This window comes from Elgaria multicarinata, chromosome 3 (genome assembly GCF_023053635.1).
Source record: "Elgaria multicarinata webbii isolate HBS135686 ecotype San Diego chromosome 3, rElgMul1.1.pri, whole genome shotgun sequence".
Lineage (NCBI taxonomy): Eukaryota > Metazoa > Chordata > Lepidosauria > Squamata > Anguidae > Elgaria > Elgaria multicarinata.
In genome coordinates this window covers 24,560,886-24,585,116 of record NC_086173.1, presented here as the reverse complement: position 1 = coordinate 24,585,116, position 24,231 = coordinate 24,560,886, and the positions used below count along the sequence as shown (strand labels likewise).

The window sequence follows — 24,231 nt, the reverse complement described above, 5'->3', positions numbered from 1 at the left end:
TTTTTTCCCCAATTTCGGAATTTGCACAAATGCAAATTTGTGCACGTGTGAATTTCCAGGTGTGCAAATTCCCCCCAAATGTATGTTCCCCCAAAATGTGCATATTCATGCTTTAGCCTTTTGGGGAAATGCACATTTTTGGCTGGTTTTTTTTTAAAAATGTTTGAATTTTTTTTGGTGATGAAATTTGTGCAAAATCCCCGGAGTTTAGGAAACGGGCCACAGCTCTGCAGACTCTGCCTGACAAAGTGCACTGTGGAATTCGCAGGTCGGATTTAGAAAAATCCAAACTTGTTTGGTTCCTTTGTGTATCTCTAAGACATCCCTAGTTTCAGATTTGGAATAACCTTTCAAATCTTCATCTCTATAGCCAAGGCTGCATGTACCTTGTGCTAAAACCATTTAAAATCCTGCTCTTGAGCAAATCCAAATTCCGCACCAATGAAAGTCAAAAGCTGCGACTCTGTATTAATTTTTGCAAATTTGCCTATGCTTCTGACTTTGCCTAATTTATCCTGGGTTTTAAAAAAATACGTTTTACATGATTTATTCTAGCTTTGCTAGAAAAGAAAACCCTGCTCCTACGGTCTACGCTTTTCCTGCATTCCAGTGCCTAGGCACAGCCCTCCTTAAAGGTGCTGACGAATGAAGAGCACAGACAGTCTTTCCTACCGACTTCTTGGAGGAAAGTGCTAGAGTAAAAATGAAATCTGGCGCATCCCAGCACCCCTCACCGGGCCACTTCATAGAAGCCGCTGCTCAGTTCCGGAAGGAGCAGACTGGTTTCTTCTCCGCCACTCTGTGCAGCTGCCATCAGGACGGCCTTCGCATCCTCTGCCTCCTACATACAGGAAAGAAAGAAGTGGTCTAAGCGTGCTGGCCTTTTGCTACCTTCAGGCAACTCAGCAATGGGACCCTGGTCCATCCTTCCCCCTATGCCCTAAGGGCAGACTGCCATGGCCTGAGCAATCAAGTGGAGCTATAACACATCCTTACATTCTCTCTGTCTCTCCCTCTCCCCCACCCTCTCGCTCTCACACACACAAACACTCTTTCCCTCTTTGAGTCTCCGCTTTGCATGCAAAAGGTTCCAGATGTCATCCCTGTCATGTCCAGCAAAAAAAAGGGATCCCAGGCAGCAGGTGATGGGAAACCCTTCTTTCCAAGACCCCCCTGGAGAGCAGCAACCAGGCGGAGTAAATCAGTGCTCTCCAAGTTGGTGCATTCTAGAGGTTCCTGGACTACAACTCCCATCACCCCAACCAGCAAGACCTATGGACAGGGAGATGGGGGTTGTAGTCCTAAGCATTAGGGCAGGTGCCAGTCTGGGAAGGCTGGAGTCAACTATCCTGGTTGCCCTGTCCTGGACGGGGTTGCACTCTCCCTAAAGGATCGGGTCCGTAGTTTGGGGGTGCTCTTCGATCCAGAACTGTCACTTGAGGCACAGGTGAACTCAGTGGCAAAGAGCACCTTTTATCAGCTTAGGTTGATATACCAACTACGCCCTTATCTGGACAGAGATAGCCTAGCTACAGTTATCCATGCTCTGATAACCTCTCGCTTGGATTACTGCAATGCGTTATACGTGGGGCTGCCTTTGAAAACGGTCCGGAAGCTTCAGCTGGTACAAAAAAAGGCAGCACGGTTACTAACAGGGACTGGCAGGCGAGATCACATTATGCCAGTCCTTTTCCAGCTTCATTGGCTGCCAGTCCAGGTCCAGGCCCGATTCAAAGTGCTGGTATTGACATTCAAAGCCCTAAACGGTTTGGGGCCAGGTTATTTGAAGGAACGCCTCCTCCCATATGTACCTGTCCGGACCTTAAGATCATCTACAGGAGCCCTTCTCCGTGAGCCCCTGCCAAAGGAAGTGAGGCAGGTGGCTACTAGAAGGAGGGCTTTCTCCGCTGTGGCACCCCGGTTGTGGAATGAGCTCCCCAGAGAGGTCCGCCTGGCGCCTACACTGTACTGCTTTCGTCGCCAGCTGAAGACCTTTTTATTCTCTCAATATTTTAACACTTAATTTTAACTTAAATTTAAATCTTACTGTTTTAACTCTGTATTTTAATCTTATATCAATTTTGCTGTGTGGTTTTATCCTGGTTGTGCTTTTTGTACTGTATTTTGTAATTGTGCTTTTAACCTGTCTGGTTGTTTTATTGTGGTTTTAATTTTTGTGAGCCGCCCAGAGAGCTTTGGCTATTGGGCGGTATAAAAATGTAATGAATAAATAAATAAATATAAATAAATAAATACAACTATTGGGAGCAGGGGAAAAGCAATATGCGGAGAACAGGGGCGGGAGCATCCCTGGAGAGATCCCAAGCCTTGAAGGGCGGAAGGTGTGTTTGGGGAAGGGGTGGCTGGAGGGAAAACATACCAATTCCCCAGCCCTGAGCGAAATGGATTCCATTGCTCTAGGATGTGGTGATGGAAAGTTCGGATGGCTTTAAAAAGCATTAAAAACTGGGGGAAGGGTGGATGTATTCACCACCATCGCTAGAATGGGAACTTCAGTGTTCTCCAGCACGCCTCACTGAACAGATTCCCATGGGCGTTTGGCTGGCTACTCCTGGGCACAGAACAATGCCTCGACAATCCCCTTGGCCTCAACCAGCAAAGCAGTTCTTTGGATCTGTGCTTTAGAAAGTTTGGCCAAGCCCAGGCGCTTGGCTAAGTTGCATGCCCCCCTGCCAAGCCTCACCGAGTCTGAACTGGAATCTTCGGCTGCTTGTTTGATCTGGCTGGCAATGGGCGCAGGCTGGCTGATCACCACGGCGTGAGCAGGGCCACGGGCACAAGGCGGGGTGGTGGTAGTTGCCCGGTTGTCACACAGGCTGTAGGGGGCCGGCAGGCGCATGTCCTCAGGGCTTTCGTCCTCGGAGTCAGACAGCGGGGAGTCCAGGGAGCCTGGGAAATGGGCATATGAAAGGACAGAAGAATGAGAGCACACGGTCAGCAATTCCACAGGGTAGGTGCATGCGCGTGTGTGCACACGTGACGTAAATCTTCCCAAAGAACAATGGTGGAAATAATCCCAAATTTTAACTCCAGAAGCAAATTCAGCTATCTTGCAGAATGCACTTTAGACCTGGGCCTAATCTATACCAAACAGGATATAGCACTATGAAAGTGGTTCTAAAGCGGTATATGAAAGGCAGGAGCCACACGACTGCTTTATAGTGATATTGGAGTGCCCTGACCACTGTTGGGGCCCATTGACACATGCCATAACGTCGCTTTCATACCGCTATGCCCTGCTTGGTGTGGCACCTGCCTTTTATATACCGCTTTCATAGTGCAATATCCTGCTTGGCGTAGATTAGGCCCCGGAGTCACTTTAGGATGTGAAATGCACTTTAAAAATGTGAAATCAGAGGTGGCTCCTTCAGGCACAGGTGGATAAATCCTGGGAAAACGCCCTGGTTCCATAAAAATTACCCTTCACTCTCCAGCAAGTCAGCAGGAAAACAACAACAACACTCCTAGTACAGACCAATCCATGACACCAATGGGGTGGGACTGGCGAGTACAATTGGACTGCAATGCATGGCAGTGACGTGCATCAGGAAACGGGCACTGACCAGGAGCATCTAGTGCCGCGTCTTCTTCATCCACCAGAACGGATTCACTCCATTTCTCGTCAGCTACCTTCTCCAGACGTTCTTCAAGGCGCCGTACGTACACCAGCAGCTCCTGACGGCAGGGGACAGGGGGAAGGTCAGCATCAGGTGCTCGAAAGAGGGTGCGAGAGGAACAAGGCACTGTAGACCAGGGGTAGGCACCCTGGCGCCCTCCAGGCGTTTGGGACTACAACTCCCATTAGCCCTACAGCCCATAGTCATGGATTACTGGACTTGTAGTCCACCTCAGCTAGAGGACACTAGGTTGCTGGTCCCTGCTCTAGACTCTACTGCAAACCACCATTACAAACGCGTGCTTCCTAGGTGCTGTTCCCGTTGGGCTCCACCCATTGCCACCCCGGACGCTGCACCTACCTGCTTTTCGGCCTGCAACTGCTCCTTCTCCTTCTGGGCCACCTGCAGCGCAGCCCGCAACTCCCGTAGCTCTCGGCGGCTCTCGGAGACTTGCACCTGAGGGGGCAAAGTGGGGAGTTTGCGCATACCAGAATATGATGGCAGGGTGTGTGGGGGACGCGGGTGGGGAGGGTTAAGGAGTCTGCTGTGGAGCCAAATTGTCCACCCTCACATCCTAAGCAAGGAACCTAACTAAGTTACTCATCCTTAATTAAGCCCTCAGTGGTTTTCAAGTGGGGGGCGGAGCCTCCCCTCACCACATCCCATCCCCCAACATCCTCAGGCTCCTTCAGATACACAGATAGCGTCCCGTATAGTGACAATCCTTTTCTCTTAGAGCACAGGTGTTGAACCTCTTTCAGCCCACAGGCCGCATTCCGTTTCAGAGAGCCTCTCGGGGGCCGCATTCCAGTGGGTGTGGCCAAAGGCAAAAAGAGTGGGGCCAAAACACCAAACATTCCAGCAAATTTTAGCTAAACGCTCTTATGGCCATTAACTAAACTTTAGGAGAAGCATTTTGACCGTTCAGGGTGGGGGAGAGCAGTGCAAAAGGTGGAAAAGATCCTTGTCATATAGGGTGGGATACAAATGTCTTAATAAATAATAAATAAAAGCACCCAAGGTTTGGTGGGGGGGGAAGGGGGCGTGGCCTCTGGGGAAACCCAGAGGGCCAGATGGGGACCCCAGCTGAGCCAGGTTTGGTCCGTAGGTCTGAGGTTCAACACCCTTATCTTAAGAGACTGAGCCAGCTGAGCCAGAGTCACAGGCTAAGCTGGGAGGAGAAAATGGGAACATCTGAATATGAGAATTGTCATGCTGGGTCCAACTAAGGCTTCACCTAGCTCAGCAATCTTGTTCCCAACAGTGGTCAGACAGGTGGCCCTAAAAACCTCAACAGCATGGCACGGAGGGTGAAGCCCACCCCCTATTGTTGTCCTCAGCGTCTGGAACACAGAGAGCTAAACTGCTTCTTTATAGAAATCCCATCACTCCCTCTATTTTGATGTTCAGGTTGTTAGTGCTGTGGCTTATGGCACCACCCACACACAAGAAAGAGGCTTCAGCCGGAACCGCAAGGCTTGTAGAAGTGCAAAACACCTTTGGGGGAAGAAAAAAAACCCAAAAGGGGATGCCTAAAGTAGCCCACTGAGGCCTGAATTTACTTAATGGCCAAAGAATGCTGAATGACTCTTCTTTTTTTGGAGGGTGGGGGTAAGTTTGGAAAAGGAGGGGGGGTTGGAATCCTTAACAGCAGCACTCCACGCTGCAACATTTTGTTGCAGGCCCCACTTGTCCTTAGCCCCTTTTTCAAATGGACACTGATTGACCCATTCTCTGTGCATGTGGCATTGCAAAACCTTCTCTGTTGGGGCCCATCACAGCTTGAGGATATAGGCAGGTAAGGATGTCTTGCAACCCACCCTTATGGCAGGAAAGGAGGCTGAGTATAAAAACAGCCCCCTAATTGTAGCTTGGGGATATTAACAGAAAAGCATACAAGCAATCTGTACTAATGGAAGTGGGTATAGAACAAAAACCGAGGCCCAAAAGGGATGGTTATTTTTCTCCTTCCGAGGGCAAACGGGTCCCCCCTGTGCCCCAGTTTACCAGGCTGGAGTCACGCTCTTGTGCCAACTCGGCCCGCAGCCCCTGGTGCTGTGTCCGCTCTTCTTGCAAGCTCTTCTCCAGGCGCAGCACCTCGGCGCTCAGCTTCAGGATCTTGTCCTTCTCTGCCTACCAACACCACAGGGTTGAATCGAATGGTTAGTGTGGGGCCACAGGCAACTCCCCCCTCGCCATGGAGTAATTCATCAGGTCTAAGCTTGGGAATCAGCAAGTTGGTAGGATGGGACATGGCACAAAGCAGAAAGGGAAGAGGAGCAGGGGAAACTGAAAACACGAAATTGTGTTTGCGTTACTTTAAAACACTCCACAAACGTTCAAAATTCGAATCTGAAACAAGATCTCTACATGTAAAATTTCAAAGGATCGAATTTCCTTCCCATACCTGCCCAGACCCTAAGATCATCCTCAGGGGTCCTTCTCCGTGAGCCCCTGCCAAAGGAAGTGAGGCAGGTGGCTACCAGGAGAAGGGCCTTCTCTGCTGTGGCACCCCGGCTGTGGAATGAGCTCCCTGAGGAGTTTCGCCTGGCACCTCCACTATGTTCTTTTAGATGCCAGGTGAAGACCTTTTTATTCTCTCAGTATTTTAACAGACTATAAATTAATTTTAACTTGGCTGTTTTAAATGTGTATTTCTGCACTGCTGCTGATTTCATCCTGGTTGTGCTTTTATACTGTATTTTATATCATCGTTTTATACTGTTTGTTTTATACTTTGAATGGTTTTAATTTTTGTGAACCACCCAGGGGGCTTCAGCTATTGGGTGGTATAGAAATGCAATAGATAGATAGATAGCTAAATAAATAAATCCATTCCTTACAAGTGACATTTAGCTTTAATTAGCCTGTAGCAGATGACCTAATGAAGTACAGTAGGTAATACGCATCTGCCCTCCCAGGAAGTTTGTCTGGGAGAGCATTTGGTGCTTTTAAATGCAGAATAATGAGTTTCCAAAGCAATGGGTTAAAAAAAAAAAAAGACCACGCCATGCCCTCAAACATTAAGTCTTGCCATCAAGATCCAAACGTTCTCGCACAGACAAGAAGAGGGGACATCCAACATGCAAACGGGAAACCCCCCTCTTTCTGCATGCAAAACTGATTTAAGATGTCCTCCATATTTTAATTTCAGCCCTGCACAAAGAGCCGACGATTGTTCCGGTGTGCGCCATGTTCCCTTTGTTTCACGTACTGCACTTTGTTCCCTCTCCACTCAAAAGAGACTAAACAATGCACATGTGTCAATGTATTGAGCATGTGCAGCAACTGAGGAGCTGCCCTGCAGGAAGGGGAGTGGGGCAGAGGGCTTAATGCTGGCTGTCCGTGTGCGTCTCACAAACCTCCACGTTCTGCTGCAGGGCGGCCTTCTCCTTCCACCACTGGCCTTTGCCCTCTTTCCACTTGAGGGTCATGTCAGCAAGTTTGATGTTGGTCTCGGCCGATTCGAGGCGGCTCTTGTGCAGATCGGAGATGGTGCGGTCCCGGATGGAGGCCACGCTGGCCAACTCTTCCCCTAAGAGGGCCACCTTCTGCTGGCTGGCAGCCAGAACGTCCTGCGTGGAGCGCAGCTGTTCGCACAAGGACTCCATCTGCGCCTGGGAAAAGAGACGGTCAGGGTGGTGGTGGGCTGAAGGGGCACAAGGGAGGCAAGGCGGATGTATATGGAACGCCTTGCTCGAGAGGTATGACGATGGCAAGCGGCCAACCCCCCCCTAAAATTCACCAAGCGCACTATGCAGTATTCAGTATGCCACCTAATCCAGAGGTGGGGAACCTGTGCCCTCTGGATTTAATGTGATCCCAAGTTCCATCAGCCCCAGCTAGCCTGGCCAATGGCAGCAGTGGGCAACACCCAGTCTGCGTGTGCCCCTCCGTCCTCTTCTCCAGCTCCTGCTACATGCCACCAAATTTGGTTACGGAGCCTTAGAAAGGATACAATTAGCTTGTTCTCTAGCTAATTTTGGCCTAAGGAGCCATAATGCTTTGCTACCCACAGTTGTTGGGGTTGGTTTTTTTTTTGCTGCCACTGCAACGTCACATGCAGTGGTGGCGACAGAAGTGTAGCCCACGGTAGGGTCCGGTTCCCCAATCCTGGCCCACAGTCATGGATCTTGGGAGTTGTACTCCAGCAACATCTGGAAGGCTACAGGTCCCCCACGGCCTGACCTAATCCCTCTCACATTAATTGTGCCTCCATGGCCACCCGGGTCTCCCAAAGCCAAGGCTGCCATTCGACATCTTTCCCACACCCAAGAATAAAATCCTGGAGTGCTGGCCCCAGCCACACGCTCCTCGACCGTACGAGTCCACCCTGAGCAAAAGGCCATGGTGGTTGTGCCTAGATCAGGGATGGCCAACTGTTCTCAGCCACTCTGTTCCCTGGACACTGATCTGGGATTGGAAATACAATTGGACAGTATCCAGCAGTTCTCAGCTATGAAGCACATTATATGCAGAGATGTACTGTTACTTATTACTTGCGTACTAAATATGAAAATAAAAAGAGATGTAATATTAAAGGATGGATTTTTTTGGGGGGGGGAAATCTTACAGCTTGAAATCTCTCCCACCCCCCCTTCAGATTCAAAGAGTGGTAAAACTTTCTGCACTTGAGGCCTCTGAGAAAAGGCATTTGGGCTTAGGCAAAATCGTCAGGGGGTCTTGGACTATGAAGCGTCCTCATTCTGGGCTTAACTGCGTGACCTCACTTCTTTCTCAGAATCAGAGATGGCAGCCTGAAGTCCAGGCTCCCAGATCTGCTTTTTCTGAAAACCATGACTGCGCTGTCTCCTTTCCTCTCAGGACTTCAGCGGTAAAGACCGCTGGATTTTCAGCGTGAAAGATCATCGGGCGAACCCCAGGGGCTGGACTGGGACTGCAGGAGGGCCAGATTTGGTCGCTGGCCCTGAGGTGAACGGGTGCCTGTGGTCGAGCACTTACAGTGCGGCGATTAGCAGCTGCCAGCTTCTGCTGCAACTTGTTAATGTCCTCCTGCATCACCAGAGTCTGCGAGACCCTCTCGACATGAAGGGTCTTGGCTTCCTGCAGGTCAGAGGCCAGGCTGCGGCTCTCCTCCTCCGAGGCCTGCAGCTTGACCTGGGCAGGAGAAAAGGAGGTGGTCACCACACGAAGGCTGGCTCTGCCCCCTCCACTGCCTGCTCGGATGCCCTGCTCTCAGTTGGGCCCTCTTCTCAAACCCCTCCCTTCTCCACGCTCACCTGATATTGCTCTTTCTCTGCATTCTCCTCTTTGAGCTGATGGTGAATTTGCTCCTGTTCCCGCAGCAGAGACCTGACCGTGTCCTTCACCCTGGAGCCAAAAGAGATGAAAGGTGAGTGAGTGTGAGAAGTGGGGGCCTTGGGATCTAGAGGCCCATTTTCTTTTCAGCCCAGAGGCACCACTAGAAATTGGCTTGGAGGAGCCCTTTCCTTCAGCTCCTCCCCAGTGAAACAGAAAACACAGCCAGGAGCTCAAGAGGCCTCTCCCTAAGGTGATATCTTGGTAGAGTTTCATTGGCCTCAAGAATTACCAAATGCTAGGGCAGGGGTCCCCATCTTTTGGGGGCCTGTGAGCATATGGGGAGTCCTGAGGAAGTGCAGTGCGCACCAAATCACAAAACGGCCGCCGTGTAGGCATGACAGGTGACAAAATGGCCACCTCCTAGCCATGGCTGTGACAATCACTCTTAACTGACGACGTCCGTGGGTGGAATTTCCCCCAACAAAATCTGTTTCATTGCGAGTGAGTGGAGACAAACAATGTTCAGAGCAAGACCCATGGCTGAACTTGCTTCAATCCCTTGACACCCCACCCCACAATTTGTAGGCCTGTTAAATTCATAGATCGGAAGTTGGCATCAACATGCCCCGATGAGATCAAAGCCTTCTGTATTCAACTCTATTTTGGACCAATTGAAAACAACCATGGGGCTGTTATCTCTGGAGCAAGGCATGCAGATTTAGGGATTGAATAGCACAGTGCGTCACGAGGACACAGCCTACTGTGTCTGAAACACCACGGAATCATTGTTGTGGATGAGAATTCATCTCTTAGGATAAGAGCCCTGTGATAACAGCCGCAAAGTCTTGCTTGTGTTGTTAGCAAGTCCTCAGAACCTTAGGTGCATAACCTCAGCACTGGGGGCCAAATCTGGCATGGCCGAGGTCCCCCAGATGTCAATGCTCCCTCCCCCTGGCCCTGCTCCCTCCCCCCCCCCCACCAATCACCTGTCGTGTGGTGGTTTCCTGGCTTTTGTGCAGTTTTCCCCACGTTCTAAAAGGTAGAAATGCCTCACTTAAGGCTGAGTGACTGGCATTTTGGGTGCAGCCACCACTGCAAGGCCACCCCCAAGAGCCTCTCTGAGATGGAATTTGGCCTTCTACACCCCTGCCGCAGAGGGATCCCCCTCCCTCAGCTACGCTGACAGTGCCTGAGGAGGACCCATCATGCTATGCATCTGAGCTGCAATTCCTGCAACAGGAAGGAAAATATAAACCAATCCTTCAACATGTGAGCAAGACGAAGCAGACGTGGTCCATAACAGTGGACCGTGACTCCTGCCTTTCTCTAGTAACTCACCACCATAAACAAAAGGATTAGCCAGAGCCCATTTTAGTGGTAGAAGCCCCCCCCAAACTCATTTACTTATTAGCGTTTACAAGTACGATGTTGCAGTGTGCAGGATGTCAGCCGTGTCCCTTTTCATAGTACTTTGCTACCCACTCCCCCTTTTTCTCCATTTTTTTGTTTGTCCCCACAAAGGCAAGTCAGTGTCTTGTGCCCACTCAGCATGCTTAGTCCTCATAAAGTTGTTTTTGCCTCCCCCTTGCTATTTTAATGTTTCCCCCCCTAAAGACGTTTTTTTGGGGGGTCCTTCTGTAATCCCCTCAAATACACACGCAGCCTTCCCCAACCTAGTGCCTTTCACTTAGTGTTGGTCTACAACTCCCATCATTGCCAGATGGGGATGATGGGAGTCATAGTCTGGAGGGTTGGGGAAGGCTGGGACCTAAATAGCCATAAGGCCTTTTCTGATTATACTCTTATGGGGCTGTCCACCCTCACCTGTCTAGTTCTGTTTCTCTCTCCAACATCTTCTCACCCATGGCTTGGATATCACCTTCCAATTCCTGGATTCGGGCCAAGTGCACAGCTTCTTGAAGGCTTAGCGTCTCTTTTTGCTTGGACACTTCTGCTAAACAACCTGACAATTCCTGGTGGGAGGGGGGGAGAGAGGTAGCAGAGGAGTAAACAACATCCATGGAGTTTCGAGGAAATGTGAACGTTTCTGTAACTAAGGTTGCTGACAACCTCGGCACGTGACAGAAAATCTTGAAACTTTAAGCACAGGAAGGAAACAGAGCCTGGAAGAACAGATTACACCTGAACTTGAGGAGACCACCCCAGAAATTCTTTCTGCTTCTACAGAACAACTCGAACCTTACTGTGGAGAACATCTCCGTTTCAATGGATTTTTAGCACACATCTCTCTCTCTCTCTCTCTGTGGTTATTTGTTTAAATTGCTGCCACTTGTTCTTATTTTGGTTTCCTTTCTCTTCATTGGCATCGACTTGCAACCAAAGCTGATTGGCTAGGCAGCATCTTGTCCTTGTCACCACCTTGCTCATGGTGGGCTGATAGGGTGGGATCAGCCCCATGACTAATCCAAGAAGGAAACAGAATCAGGAGCTGGGGGTGGGTGGGATGTTAAAGCACGCCTAAGGGAAACAGCGGTGCCAAACGCTATTCAGAAAAAGGTCAAGGAGGGCTGGATGGGCAACATGCAAAGCCTGACTGTCTTTGGAAAATAAGCAGAACTATATCCAAGCTTTGGGGATGAGGAGATGATCCATCATTTTAGGTGCTACAGGTGGTTACTGGGAAAAAGGACTTTTCAGCGGCTTTGGAAAACTATCCCCCGGTAGGCTCACAATGCACCATCCTGGCCCCATTCAGAAGACATCTTAAACCATGGTGGTTAAGCCAGAAAGCCAGGCTGTGTTCAGAAGACACCTTAAACCACAGCTTTAACCACAGCGAATAAAGCAAAAAGCCTTATTAACCATGGTTAAAGCCATGGTTTAAGGTGTCTTCTGAAAAGGCCCTCTGATGTTTTTCCACGGCTAAACAATTACTTTTTTTTTCTATTTTCCCAGGTTTTATATCTTTTATTGGTCTGTTTTACCTGGGTTATTTGGATATGATCTGCTATGGCTTGGTTATTTTATGGTGTTTTAAAAAATATTTTATTGGAAGCCACTCTGATAAAGCGTTTGAAGGGTGGTGTGGACAGTTGAATAAATAAATAGCCAGTCTGAAGTAAGCAGGTGTAGGGGAAATCACCCATCCCGACAAAGGGGCAAGAGGGTACAAATAAGCCAGGGCTGTTTCAACTACTCTCAGCTCGAGGGCTAAATGCAATTTCAAAGAAGCTTTTGGGGGCTGCCTTCCAATGATGGGAGGAGCAGAAAGCAAAAGGGGCAGGAGCAAAATACCCAAACTACTTGCATACTTTAACTTAAAGCTCTCACCCCAGGCTGGATTGGGACTCCAGGTGGACTGGATTCGGTTCAACACCCTGTAATACCTGGCCCCTGCTTCAGCTTTTGGTTCAGGCTTCGGATGAGGTTACCTGGCCAGCTTAGCCTTCCTGATGAAGGCATCCATTCTCAAAACGAGCCCCCACCCCCCTGGCAGGAGAACAGGGCACAAGCCTCCCACCCCTGGAAGGACTGAGAATACTCAGATCCTTTCTTTCTTACCTTGTACTGCACAGCCAGCTTTGAATGCTCATCGCGCAGGGAACCCAGCACCGCTTCTAGCTCAGCCACACGGCTTCGTAGCTCTTGAACCTCATCCTTCAGGCAGCACGACTCCCGCAACAGGGCCCTTTGCTCCTGACGGCTCTCCTCCAGCTGAGACTGTGAGGGGTAGGGGGAGAGGTCAATGAGGGGCTGACACAAGCCGGGGAACAAACTCCGCAAGGGTGCACAGAAGTTGAACAAAATGTCGCTGTCCCTGCGTTGTTGTAGTAAGAGATCTAGAGCGAGTTCAGAATAAACAGCACTTGATACAGCCGTTCCGGGCCTTAATAGTTCAGAGATCGTATATTTGAGTGCTCCTTCATTTTATTTCAAAAACAACCAACAACCCTGCAACATGGAAAGCAAGGATGTCAGGGAGAAGAGGTTCAGCCAGATATATTAGCTTGCCATATACAGGAAGATGGTCTCCACGGGGCAGATTCAAACATGTGATTCTCCATCTGCAGTCTGATGTGATACAGTCCTACAGGAAGTGGTACAGACAAGGTCAAGCTCTAGGAGCCCATACTTGCTTCAAGGCCTGGAGTAAACGTTCTCCAGTTCTGGAGTCTTTGCATGCCAAGTACTGGAACTGAAGCAGAAGCTTGAACTGTTAGAAGTGCAACAGGTGAGAAATTCTGTTCTGCTGACTTGGCAAAAACAGAAGGCCCAAGCTTCTAATATTTATACCAGGCCTAGCCAATCCAGAGGCTTCTTCACACTGTCCACTAGAAACACATACCCATATTTCCTGCTGTGCCTGTAGGAGGGCACTGTGGTCTGTCTGAGCACATACAAGCAAGGGTGGGGAACCTGAACTACAGCTCCCATCACCCCAACCATGCTGACTGGGGCTGATGGGAGTTGGAGTCTAAGCACTTCTTGAGGGCCACAGGTTCCCCACCCCTGACACAGTGATCATTGCAAGGTACAGGGAGCTTTTATTATTATTTTAACATTCATACCTCAAGAGGCTTAAAGAAGCATATATAGGATTTGCCTTCGAATTTATCCTCACAGCAATCCTCTGAAGTAGGCTGGACTGAGAAAGAGGAACTGGCCCAAAATTACCCAGAGAGCGTCATGGTTAAGTGAAACTATGTCTTCCTGGGCTAAGTCCAACACTAATGAAGTAGTGAGGCAAAGGGCATGGCAACCAGTGTTAAAAGGAAGGGAGACAAGTCCTCCAGATGTTCTTGAACTCCATCATCTCCAGCCAGCATGGTCCATGATGTTGCCCACCATATCTGGATGATGTTGCCCACTACATCTCTTTAAACCCTTCTCTCTCTTGGAAAGACTTTCCACGTTGTCCAGTGTACATAAAACCTATATGATGAAAGATCTCGCATGCTGAACAGCCACAGAAGGAGAATTCAAGTGGCAGAGCCTGGGCCAGGATTGCTGAATTAAAATGGGACCCACTGAGCCCTGGGGGGTTGCTTTGAGTACATTACCTCTAGCAGGGTGGCCTTGGGAACCACCAGCAGCATGTCAGCATCCCCGCTGTCATCGCTAGCCTCCTCCAGGGTGACAAGCTCATCCATGGGCCGTGGCTCGCTGAACTGGAAAAGGGAACTTTGACCACGGACCTCCCCATGGCGATCCACGTAGCGGAAGTGGTATTGTTGGGAGCCTGGCTTAGGCAAGTAGCTGGCTGTAAACAGGACAGAGGTGTTTGTTTCGTCATTGCATTGATGCATGTATATGAGGCTTAAGGAAATCAAAAGGGTTTACATACAACATAAAAGGAAAACCAAGGTTAAGAAATTAGGATCTTTATTTCAGCTGGCTCCCTCTCTTTTATGCCGCAAGGGAGCTGTTAGGAGCTTTTCGTTTTGTAGAGCTTTCAGTGTAGGTTAAAGTGTTGTCTTTCTGTTTTTATCTTGTGCTTGCTTGTATTGCATGAAATTTATTTTAACAATTTGGACTGTTTTGATTGTGTTTTATGCATTTCATGAACTCTTTCATAAGCCGCTTTGAATTTATTTATTTTTTAAAGAAAAGTGGGGTATCCAGTTTTAAAATAAACAAATAAATAAAAGTTATCCCTCCACCAGTGGCTGGAATGCCCATGAATGTTCTGTGACATCACAGCAGCTGAGCCAATGGCTGTGTGAACTGTTTGCCGATGGACTAAAAGCTTGATTTCACCTATCACGTGTATAGTGTAAGACAACTTTTCCCAACCTAGTACCCTCCAGTTATTTTGGACTTTAATTCTAATAATCTCCAGCCAACATAGACAATGGCCAGGAATGCTGCGAGTTGTAGTCCAAAATATCTAGAAGGCACCAGGCTGCAGAAGGCTGATTTAAGACGTTTGGGCATACAATTTTAACACCTGCGCACACATTATGGAAGTGAAGGTCAGGCCAAGGATGTTGCTCACACCAACTGCAACAGAATCCAGTGGTCCTTACCTGTCCTCTTCTTTCTGCCTTGTTCTCCATTTCTTGATAACTAACCTTTCCACCTTGTTTAGAAAACCTCATTTCAAATGTGATCCAACCACCAAGACTCTGATTAGCGTACTGTGGACCATCTGACTTATTACACCCACCTTGGAACTGCACGCTACAGTGAAGGTCTCCTGCAGAAGCTCCGCCATCTGGCACTGTGCACCACACAAAGGTATAATAATCCCGCACTGAAGAGGCTTCCACCTGGGCAAGGGAATGGGAAGGGAGCGTTAGGAGTATGTATCTCTATAGCACTCCCTAGGCACCATTGTATGGGATGGGGGACATAACAGGAATAGATGAGACTCATGCCCTCTCCAAACATGTCACGAAACAAGGTCTGCAGCAAGGAACACAATCCTATTGGTTTTTCCAGTCTCAAGATCAGGGCTGCCCAGAGATTCCCAATCATTTAGGCCTAGTCTATACATACGACTGGATGAGATGCTAGTATGGGCTGTGCCGTTTTAGGCCGCAGGTGGTGATGGTGCCACTCATATTAAAAAATCCCTGCAGCTAGAAAAGTAGCAGCTTGAAGAGAAAAGTTCTAGCTCAGCCTATTTTCTCGTTTTCTGCTTGCAGGGAGGTTTTTTAAAGTGCAGCTTTCTACATGCAGGGCGGAGGTGGTTTTTTTTTTTTTTTAATATGCAGGGGAGCTGTCAACAAAGTGATCCTTCCACCTACAGACTGAAGGAAGCACATTTAAAGAAGGGCAATGACAAACTGGAGCATGTCCAGAAGGGTAGCCAGGACGGTGAGAGCAACTGCAAAACAAGTCCTATGAGTAACGGCTGAAAGAGCTGGGTCTGTTTAGCCTGGAGAAGAGAAGGGGAAATATGAGAGCTGTCTTCAAATACCTGATGGGTTGTCATGCAGAAGATGGAGCAAACCTGTTCTCTGTTGCTCCACTGGGCAGGACTGGAACCAATTGGGTGGAAATTGCAGGGAATCAGATTTTGGCTAAACATGAGGAGAAACCTCCTAACAGTTAAGAGTCATTTGACAGAGGAGCAGGCTGCCTGGGTAAGTAGAATTTCCTTTGCTGGAGATGTTTAAGAAGACAATGGACATCTGTCAGGGACGCTGTGATTGTGCTGACCAGGAAGTTGGAGTTGGAGACCTCCAAGGTCCCTTCTAATTCTGAAAAGCTATGATTCTAGGACTCATCATTCTACTGTATTTGTAGACCAGGCCATAGTGATTACCCTAGGTACATTTCACCCCTGCATTAGTAGCATGGCTAAAGAACCAGTGTGATGTAGTGGCTAGAGCGTGGTGTAGTGGTTAGAGCGTTGGACAGGGACTCAGGAGATCTGGGTTCTAGCCCCACATTTGGCCATGAAGCTTACTGGGCGACTATGTGACAATCACTGACACTCAGGATAAATGGAGAGGGGGGTATTTAAGACTCCTTGGGTTCCTTGCAAGAGGAAATAAGGCAGGATATGCATGCAATAATGAATGTGGGACACCCCCAGGGTTGATGAGGGATTTTTCACATTCTGCAGCAAATGGCAAATCAAGATGTTTCACAGGGGTGTGGAGAATTTTCCCCAATACTGTTAAGAGGGAACGGAAAGAATCCTGGAGTTGATTCCCAATGACCATGGAGAAACCACCAGCTTCCTCCTGCATACACAGGCCTCCGTTTTTCCTGTGGGTGCACAAGGGGAGAGTGTTTCCCCTTTTCTCCCCATCTCCCCAAGTACTACATTGGGTGGACTCTGAGGTTTGCTTCACATGTGCAGCAGAAAGTGGGATAAATGGCAATATATCATTTTGAGTGTGTATATATGGTGTTGGTAGTGGTATTGGGGACGCTTAGAGATGTGAAGGTTTGGAGAAAAAAACTGGGGGGGATGAAAAAATTCAGATGGAAAATGCTCCCCCCCCCCCCAATTCCCAAAATTCCCTATGGGGATTTTTTTTTAAAAAATTACTTGTTTCCACATTTTCCTGCCCTCCCCCCAGCTTTTCTTTTTGGTTTCCCTCACACCAGGCCTTCAAATCTCTAGAAAGGCTATTTTTGAATGCTCCCCCGTACTCAAACCTGCTGCATATATAAAAAAGTAACCATTGGAACGTCATTAACACTCAGTCAGCTCCTTACTGTGCTAACTTTTTAATTACAGGGGAGTTTTTTTTTAATACAAAAAAGCATATATAAGACAACCCCCCACCTGTTGTTTGATGTGGTACAATTCATTCTCCCACCTCATTTTACTGCATATGTAGACCAGGCCTGGTAAATGTAGGCTAACAGTGTAATCAATACCCTTCGATACTGGGCACTATCTGGATTGGCAGTGATAAAAATAATAGTTGAGGGAACTGCAAGAGTTTTGTTTTGTTTTCATATAAAGCAGGTGTGAGCAACATCTGGTTCTCTGGGTGCTGATGGACTGCAGCTCCCATCATCCACCACCATTGCCTATGCTGGCTACGCCTGATGGGAATTGTGGTCCAACAACATCTGGAGGGCCACACATTGTCCATCCCTCTTCACAGCACGCGGCAGCATTTAACCTGAAGTCCAGTTTTCCAGCATCCCTAAACATTCCCCACACAGCCCCGCTGCCACTTCTCCCTCGTTGCAGTACCTTAAAGATTCCAATCCAATCTCTGCTTGAAGGCTTCAGGCCAGGCGGCAGGCTGTAGTAACACTCCACCTTGGTGTGGGGCACGTAGCTTGAAGCCACATTTAGGAAAGCCACGCCAGGGTGGGACTGCCCCTCTTCCATCTTAACAGCTCGGGCTGCAAGGCAATGGGAGGGCAGTTAATCAGCAGGGTAAGGAGGACTGTAATTATGGCCTGGGCAACGGGGCTTGCCACTGCGAAGGCCAGTTCAATCATCATGACGAGCTGGAGGCCCGCTGGGCGCACACATCTCAGGATGCTGGTTTGAGATTTGATCAACTGCTTGCCCTGCGCACCACCAATGAGTGGTAAAAGCAGCATGGGCTTGACAGACAGAACGCCCCAGGTTGATTCCCTGCTACCTCCAGTTAAAATGAGGTTCGGGAGCAGAACTGGGAAAGGCCGCTCAATGCGTTAGAGCTGCTGCCTGCCAAGGTAGACAATATTGGGCTAAATGGACCAATAGCTCTAATTCAGGACAAAGCAACTTCGTATGTTCATCTGGGCCAAGGCACAGGCTTGTGTTAAAAATTCTGCACTGAGAAATGCCAAGTCCTGTGACTTCTGAGAGGCTGCATGACAAATGTGCGTATATTTCTGATTATTTTTTGCAGCATTTATTTAATTTCTGCTGGGCTCCGTCTCTCTCTCTCTCTCTCTCTCTCTCTTTCTGTGTGTGTGTGTTGGGGATCTATGGATGGCACTGAAGCCCTGCAACTGACCACTGGATATCCTGTTCTTGCCACTCACCCATCTTAACATCTCCCCTGGCATTGCCTATAAACTTACAGCCTCAATATTGTTAACTGCATTTGCTCACATTCGTCCTTTACTATTCTTTCTCTTTCTTTTCTCTCCCCCCCTCCCCTGCAACACTTCTCTTGTCTTCTCTACTGTTGAAATCTAGATGGTAAGCTCTTTGGGGAGGGACCTGCCCCCCCTTTTGGTGGAGGGGTATGTTGGCTATATAAATATCTGTTCAACGTGAGACTCCATAGATACTTGCTTAAAAACACCACCACCAACATCACCATAGAATTTGGGCCCCATTTCAATTTCTACATTTGGGTAATGTGATTGCAGAATAAACACAGCACTGGGTCCTATGTGGTGCCTCCCCTTCTATGGGTCAAAGTAAGACTATGCAAATCAATAAAATCTGTTCGTTGTGCAAAATTCATGTGCTTGATTCATGTACTTTATGCTAAATCCAAATTTCAAGGGTCTTTGGGTGGGGGTACTAGGAGAGCCAGTGTAGTGTAGTGGCTAAAATGTTGGACTGGGAGTCGGGAGACCTGGGTTCTAGTCCCCAATTGGCCATGTTGTTGTGAGGAGAAAATGGAGGAGGATTATTGGGTTCCTTGGGGGGGGAAAAGGCGGGATATAAATGCAATAAAATAATAACAACAACAACAATAAAATCTCGGGCAAAGTGTTGCCTTCGGGCAGGAAGGGATATATAAATGAGCAATGCAGATTACAGAGGTCATGAGGAAACTGAAGTAACACCTCTTCAGTCTTTTGCAGATTGTATTTCCCCAGCTATGAGAACCAGTTAATTATTCATTGTTATGATGATTTATTTATGCTGCACCCTCAGTTTGCATATGGCACATTGTGAGGTCTGTGCATTTTTCATGTGCACGCACACACACCTCTACCTGTCTAGCTACCCACACAAGTCTCTGCCTCAGGGCAGCTACAATTTAGAGTTTAACAGTGGGAAGAGCCAAGAAAGGGAGAGGACAGGCAAGGCTACACTTGGGGATGAACGGCATTCGGTGTGCAAAGCATCGTTTCAGGAGGGGAGGAAGAGGGCTGAGAGGTTAAGCCAAAGGTGCGGCAGAAGCGATAAAGTTTCCAGGCAGAGTATGTTGGGAATTTGAAGAGAAGGAGAGAGAAGTGGTATCATGAAAGTATTCTAGGAGATTATACAGAAGGTGAAATTCTCTGGAACCCCCTTTTTTGTTTTTTTGCATAAGGTCCTAGCTTCTGCACAAAATTCAGAATGTAGAATCAAAGAGAGAGAGAGAGAGAGAGAGAGAGGGAGAGCAGTGCTGGGCCTAGACAGGCACAGAAAAGGGCAGAATGAGCCCTTCCTCAAAGGGATGACAAGGCTCTTCGTAATGCAAAGTTGTGGCACATTAGGGGAAGACAAGGCGGGCACACCCAGACAGGTTTTCCACCTCATCAGTGTTCAACCAGCACACTTACAATTATTTGCAATTTTTTCCCCTACCATGCAAGGTGGTCCAGTGAGTGTACTCCACTGATCCTATTCCCATCACAACAACAACCCGGTGAGGGGAGGACAGGCCGAGGGAGACATTTCCCCCAAGGTCACACAACAAGTTTCATGGATGAACAGGCAGGTATCTGAACCAGGGTCTAACCTACACCTTCACTGCTCCACACTGCTTGGCTGCGGCTCACGACCAAGTTGCAGGCGGGGCTATAAAGGCAGTAATAAAATTGGATTTTATTTTTTGCCAGAACTCTCATGATTTACATTCAAAAATCAGCAATGAACATGTGTGGAATGTTTTGCTGGTAGCTTCAAAATGGCGTTTCTCCTCACCCCCAACAATTCTATCTGTCCATGCCCATTTTCGCCCTTGAAGGCCATCAGCGTTGCCATGGAACCCAGCAGCCCGTGGTGGGGGGAGTTCACACTGGCAAGACAAGACTGGGCCATCCCAGGCTATCTTGTTCTACAGCAGGAGCAGGGAACCTGTGGCTCTCCAGACGTTGTTGGACTATAAAACCTTACTATCTCAACAAGGGTTGCTCCGAGAAAAGATTGATAAGGAGCTTTTTTGTAGCTAATTTAATGCTCTTTAATTTTGTACTGAGACATCTTTTTGGTGAAATTAAAAATAACAGCGTTATTGTGAGAAAACTGGGTTTTGGGCACCATTTTCCAAGATGGCTGCCATTACGATGATTTCCCAAGGTGCCCCTACATCTCATTTTAATCTACATGGTAATAAATACCACCATGCCAAATTTCACACTTATCACAATGTGCACGATTTGGCCAGAAATAGATATCAAGCCCCTCTACGACTAGTCAGCCACACTGGAATGTAGCCTCGATACTCTTTCTCCTGGCTTTATTACAAGAGCAGCAAAAATATATACAAGTATTAACAAGTTTGGCCTTATGACTCTGAAAGTAACTAGCGTGCTTCCTAATGATATAATCATGTCTGACACTCCTTCTCCTTCCCGACAACCCAGGGGATTGTGAGATTAGGCCTGTTCATTTCCCCCAATTTGCCACACTGCAGCATAGCACATACTTCACTAGTAGTTTTACTCATTTTCTTAAAGCTTCTAGCCCCTATAGTAGCAGAAGAGCAATTTGTTTTTAGAACACAGCCTTGGAAGTTGCTTTGGAGGCCAATGAGGGGTAGACTTCAGGCTTGTGGGATCTACTTTGTTTTGTTACTAGAATCTCGAGGTGCACCAACCGGAACCAGGTGTAAAACAGTGGTAGTGGTGGGCCTGAAATACAGAGAATTAGGGTGTCTCTGAGCATGCGCTCAGCCCAGGAATTTGATTTTGCATCAGAACTGACTTTACACTTCTTTTTTGCACAAATATTCACTTCTTGTGTCTCCAACCTACCCAGCCTAATTTAGGGTAGGCAGGTGGGTCCTTTTGCTATTGTCACTGTTGATTGATTGGGAGAATTAGTCACATTCTTGGGCCATAGGACTATCAACAGCTCATAGCCATGAAGGTGAAATATAAATCTCCACGTGCAAAGGCAGCATACCTCTGAGTTCTGCATGCAAACGGCAGAGATGGCCACCATCTTCACACCGAGAACTCAGAAGCATCTCGCTGGCTTGCTGCTGGAAACAAGAGGCTGAACCAAACAGACTTTGGGCTCATCCAGCAAGGCCATTTCCCCATACTTATGAGGGCTGATGAAAGATCACATAACTAAGTGGCATGCTGTTGCTGGAGATGTAATAGGTTTATAGGCCAGGGATGGGAGTGCAGAGTGCAAGTATCTTGCCTGTGTGCCCAAATACACTTGGAATGGACTCTTTACAATGAGTTTCTCCTGTAATACTTAAGAACAATGTTCCCCAACCTGATGCCACCCAAATATTTGAGACTAAAAATCCCATCAACCCCAGACAGCATGGCCAATCATCAGGGATGATGGGAGTTGTAGTACAACATTGGGAAGGCAGATTGGGGATGGCTGCTTAAAAATGTAAGAAGTTTCCTGCTGCATCAGACCAAAGGCTTATCTAGTCCAGCCTCTTTCACACAGTGGTCAGCCAGTTGCCCCTGGGAAGCCCATAAGTAGTACATTCGGGCAACAGCTGCTATTGTTACCCAGCAACTGGCATTCACAGGCAACACAGTGTGCCTCAGCCTGGAGCTAATATATTGCCATCAGGACTAGTAGCCACTGACAGTCTTAGAGCACAATCCTATGAATGTTTAGACAGAAATACATCCTTCAATTCCCAGCATTCCTCAGCCAGCTTCCCAGAGAATGCTGGGAGTTGTAGGCCTTTTTTTCTGTGTAAACATGCATAGGATTGTGTCCTTATCCTCCATGAATTTGTCTAATTTTGTTTCACCTCTGACCAAGTTGGTGGCCATCACATTATTGACAGTGAATTATTCCATAGTTTGACTATGCGCTGTGTGAAGAAGTACTTCCTTCTGACTGTCTTGAATCTTCCAACATTCAGCTTTATTGGGTGACTCTGGTTTTAGTGTTATGAGAGTGGGAGAAATACTTCTCTCTATCCAGATCTCTGCTCTATCGTGTCCCCCTTGTTTGCTGTTTCCTAAATTAAAACAGCTCACACATTGTATATTTTCCTCATGAAGGAGGCCTATTACAAAACCTTGTTGAGTGGGCTTCAGCTCTGCATTACTAGCCAAGGCAACAAACTCATCCCAAAATGCCCTGTGTGACCCAGGCAGAGGCTGAGCCAAGCCACATGGTAAATGAAACCCTGGCAGTTCCCTGCTCTGCTGGCCAAATTCCTTTTCCCAGGAGCATCTGGGCTGGGGGGTGAGCTGGGCTGGGTGGGTGGCGCTTCTCCAAGCAGAACGCCAATCAGAGACCAAGAAAGGGCCCGGACATGTCTGTGCTGGGTACAGCAAAACAACCCAGCAATCAGATCTGTTCATCTAAGAGGCAGAAGCGTGGGAAGGATCAAGGAGAAGTCTGAGGATCTCGGTCAGGCTTATGCAAGGAACCCATCGTCCCGGCTTGCAAGCGGGTGGTGATACCACGTGCAATTTGGGGAATGAGGCGGCTCTTAAATCCCCACCTTGTTTTGGGAAAGGCTGTGCTTCTCCTGTAAAAGCGCCTTCCTGTCAGCGTCAATGTTTGGGCTCAGCTGCTCAAAGCCAAACAAAGGAAACTGGGTTTTCAAGAAACCACAAGCCCCATCACACTCTCCTTCTCAAACCAACACAAGTCAGCTCTCATGCAGAACTTACACCTATTATTTGCAGCTATTCTTTTGAGTAGGCCCCAGGGTCAGAATATCCGAGATAGACAGGGCAGTAGAGCGGAATTGGGGGTGGGGGGAGGGAATAAAATAAAAGGCAGACATAGAACATTTGAGGGGGGAAAGATAAAATAAAAGGCAGACATAGAACATCTGAGGCCCATTAAGTAGGAAAAAGATTTTTTGGTGAGCATTAAGTAGGAAGAAGAGATTTTTGGTGTCTCAAAACTGGCAGACTTTGGAGTTGTCTGTGTGTATATTAGTGGTGAGGGGCTCACAAGTAAAAGTAGTTAGGAAAGACCTAACCATTTCTTAGGTTAGTGCAACACTTCCCTTAAGTTGCAATCCTATACACATATACCTGGGAGGAAGCTCCCTTGAAAACAATGAGACTTACCTCTGAGTAGACATGTAGAGGATTGCACTGTTAATCGTCTGCCTGCTCTCCCCAACCTCATCCTTTTGTGCTGCAAGCTCAGAGTTGAAGGCCTGTTGAAACCATTGGTACAGTTTTCTTCCTCCACCCCCCCCCCCCGAATAACACACTTTTTAAAAAAGAGAGGAGGGAGCGAGCCTCAATGCAAATCGCCCCCTCCTTTTTCTTTTCTTTGCTCACAACTCTGACAGGAAATGTAGGTGATTAAATACTCCTGAACTAGAGTGGGGGAAGGGATCTCCCCCACTACACCCCAAATCCACTCCTTCCATCCCTTTCTAAGCAGAAGCAGCAGCAAAGGCCGGCGAGGAGGAGAAAAAGCAGAAAGATTCCCCCTCCCCAATACAGAAGACGTCTCTTACCCAGAGAGCAACCAGCTGTTCCACTAACCTTTTAGCAACAACAATAACAGCCTTGAAGCCAGCTGGGGGAGGCGGAGGCAGGCGAAACTCCCGAGTGTTGCTGGGAATTGTAGTGCTCTCCGCCTGCTCGTAAACGACCAAGAGCGAAGCGGAGGGACTCCAGCTCCCAAAGAGCCACACGAGGCTGGTGAGACTGCCTGGGATTGTGGGTTCGGTAGTTCCGAAGCAGAACAACTCGAGGGGAAAATGGGGCCCGAGGGACTCCAAGTTCCAGGGGGCCGCATTGGCCGAGGATCATGGAAGTCGTTTATTGGAAGAGGAGAGTCAATAATTCAGACGGGGCTCAAGTTGCTACAGTGGGGAATCCAACACCC

General features: G+C 48.1%; 1 protein-coding gene across 3 annotated transcripts in view; it reads right to left on the bottom strand.

Annotated features, from left to right (window-relative positions):
- The window catches only part of CALCOCO1 (calcium binding and coiled-coil domain 1), a 29,727-nt gene extending 5,784 nt beyond the window's left edge, over positions 1-23,943 (bottom strand). The window contains exons 1-14 of one of the 3 annotated variants that reach the window (XM_063119679.1): positions 23,886-23,943; positions 17,527-17,681; positions 15,028-15,130; positions 13,922-14,121; positions 12,423-12,581; positions 10,725-10,873; positions 8,879-8,969; positions 8,601-8,756; positions 7,001-7,255; positions 5,646-5,771; positions 3,999-4,094; positions 3,585-3,696; positions 2,705-2,910; positions 735-841 (exon numbers count right to left, since the gene is read on the bottom strand). In XM_063119679.1, the coding sequence (XP_062975749.1) occupies positions 735-841; positions 2,705-2,910; positions 3,585-3,696; positions 3,999-4,094; positions 5,646-5,771; positions 7,001-7,255; positions 8,601-8,756; positions 8,879-8,969; positions 10,725-10,873; positions 12,423-12,581; positions 13,922-14,121; positions 15,028-15,130; positions 17,527-17,667 (1,901 nt within the window). In that variant the 5' untranslated portion in view covers positions 17,668-17,681; positions 23,886-23,943. Of the gene's footprint in view, positions 1-730; positions 842-2,704; positions 2,911-3,584; positions 3,697-3,998; positions 4,095-5,645; positions 5,772-7,000; positions 7,256-8,600; positions 8,757-8,878; positions 8,970-10,724; positions 10,874-12,422; positions 12,582-13,921; positions 14,122-15,027; positions 15,131-17,526; positions 17,682-23,857 lie in introns of those variants that run through there. The other 2 variants (XM_063119678.1, XM_063119680.1) reach the window with 2 other exon arrangements.
- Positions 23,944-24,231: the final 288 nt, after the last annotated feature.